General features: G+C 66.1%; 1 protein-coding gene across 1 annotated transcript; it reads left to right on the top strand.

The window, feature by feature from the left end:
• Positions 1-316: 316 nt before the first annotated feature.
• ARPC4 (actin related protein 2/3 complex subunit 4) lies at positions 317-907 on the top strand. The gene is made up of 3 exons (XM_009284536.1): positions 317-425; positions 506-601; positions 725-907. Exons 2-3 carry the CDS (start codon positions 542-544, stop codon positions 905-907), a joined length of 243 nt encoding a protein of 80 aa, XP_009282811.1. The 5' UTR covers positions 317-425; positions 506-541.
• Positions 908-1,334: the final 427 nt, after the last annotated feature.

Raw genomic sequence — 1,334 nt, 5'->3', positions numbered from 1 at the left:
GCCGGTCCCTGCCGGTTCGCTGGGCAGCACGGGTGCAGCCGGGCAGGCCTCCGCACCCAGCGGCTGCCGCCCCTTAGTCACCGGGGCTGGCGCCGGCAGGGAGCCGAGGAACTGCGGGGAGGAGGGGGATCTAGCTTGGGATCTGCCGCGGGGATGGACGCCTCCAGGAGGCAGAAGGCGTCGTGTAGCAGCATGAAGCAAAACCTCCACGTCTCCGTGATCCCTGCGGCTCCCTGCTTGTGCCTTCCCCATCCCCATTTCTGACCAGTAAACGCTTCCTTCCGAGTCAGTCCTGCCCTTCCTCTGCCCGCAGGAGCAGCAAAGAGCTGCTGTTGCAGCCGGTGATCATCAGCAGGAACGAGAAGGAGAAGGTCCTCATCGAGGGCTCCATCAACTCCGTGCGCGTCAGCATCGCGGTGAAGCAGGTGAGGTGGGGGGTGCGGGCAGCGGGCTAGCAGCTCACGCCTGGCGCGGGGGAAGCCTCACTTCCCTTTCCTCTCTGCAGGCCGATGAGATCGAGAAGATCTTGTGCCACAAATTCATGCGCTTCATGATGATGAGGGCTGAGAACTTCTTCATCCTGCGCAGGAAGCCCGTGGAGGTGAGGTGACAGGGAGGGGGCAGAGCAGTTCCCGGCTCCGCTCCTGGCACCGGCTGGGGGGATGCGAGGTCGCGTGGTCGGTGGCCTGGGTGGTCATCCCCAGGGCGCTTCTCTCTTCCCCAGGGCTACGACATCAGCTTCTTGATCACAAACTTCCACACGGAGCAGATGTACAAGCACAAGCTGGTGGACTTTGTCATCCACTTCATGGAGGAGATTGACAAGGAGATCAGCGAGATGAAGCTCTCTGTCAACGCCAGGGCCCGCATCGTGGCAGAGGAGTTCCTCAAGAACGTGAGGCTCTGAACTGGAAGGAGATGGGTCCCTTATTTTGGGAGCGGGGTGGGGGCTCCAACCCGCCATGGCCCTCGTGCCTAGAGCCCCCCTGTCCCGTCTGTGGGGACGGTTGGGGTGCTCTGCCCAGGGAACCTCTTGGGGATGGAGGGGAGGATGCCTGGGGGAGCTCGCACCCCCTTTGCTCATGAAGTGCCAGCTTTGAGACCCCCAGAGCGCACTCGGGGGGTGGGCAGCGGCCGGGGGGACGTGGCCCTTTCAGTGGCTGCTGCGATGGGACGCGCGGTCCCCGGGCGAGGCAGCGGGAAAAGCTGAGCATGGAGCTCCGTGAGCGGCGGCTGCCGCCCCCCGCCCCCCCCCCCCCCCCCCGGCGGGGGGGCGGGGCCGCCGGGCCGGGGTTGCGGTCGTGTGGCGGCATGGGGGGGCGGGGGGGGCGGTT

Source organism: Aptenodytes forsteri, unplaced genomic scaffold (assembly GCF_000699145.1).
Source record: "Aptenodytes forsteri isolate BGI_AS27 unplaced genomic scaffold, ASM69914v1 Scaffold53, whole genome shotgun sequence".
NCBI lineage: Eukaryota > Metazoa > Chordata > Aves > Sphenisciformes > Spheniscidae > Aptenodytes > Aptenodytes forsteri.
The sequence above is the reverse complement of the archived record's forward strand: the minus strand, read 5'-3'. Positions and strand labels throughout refer to the sequence as shown.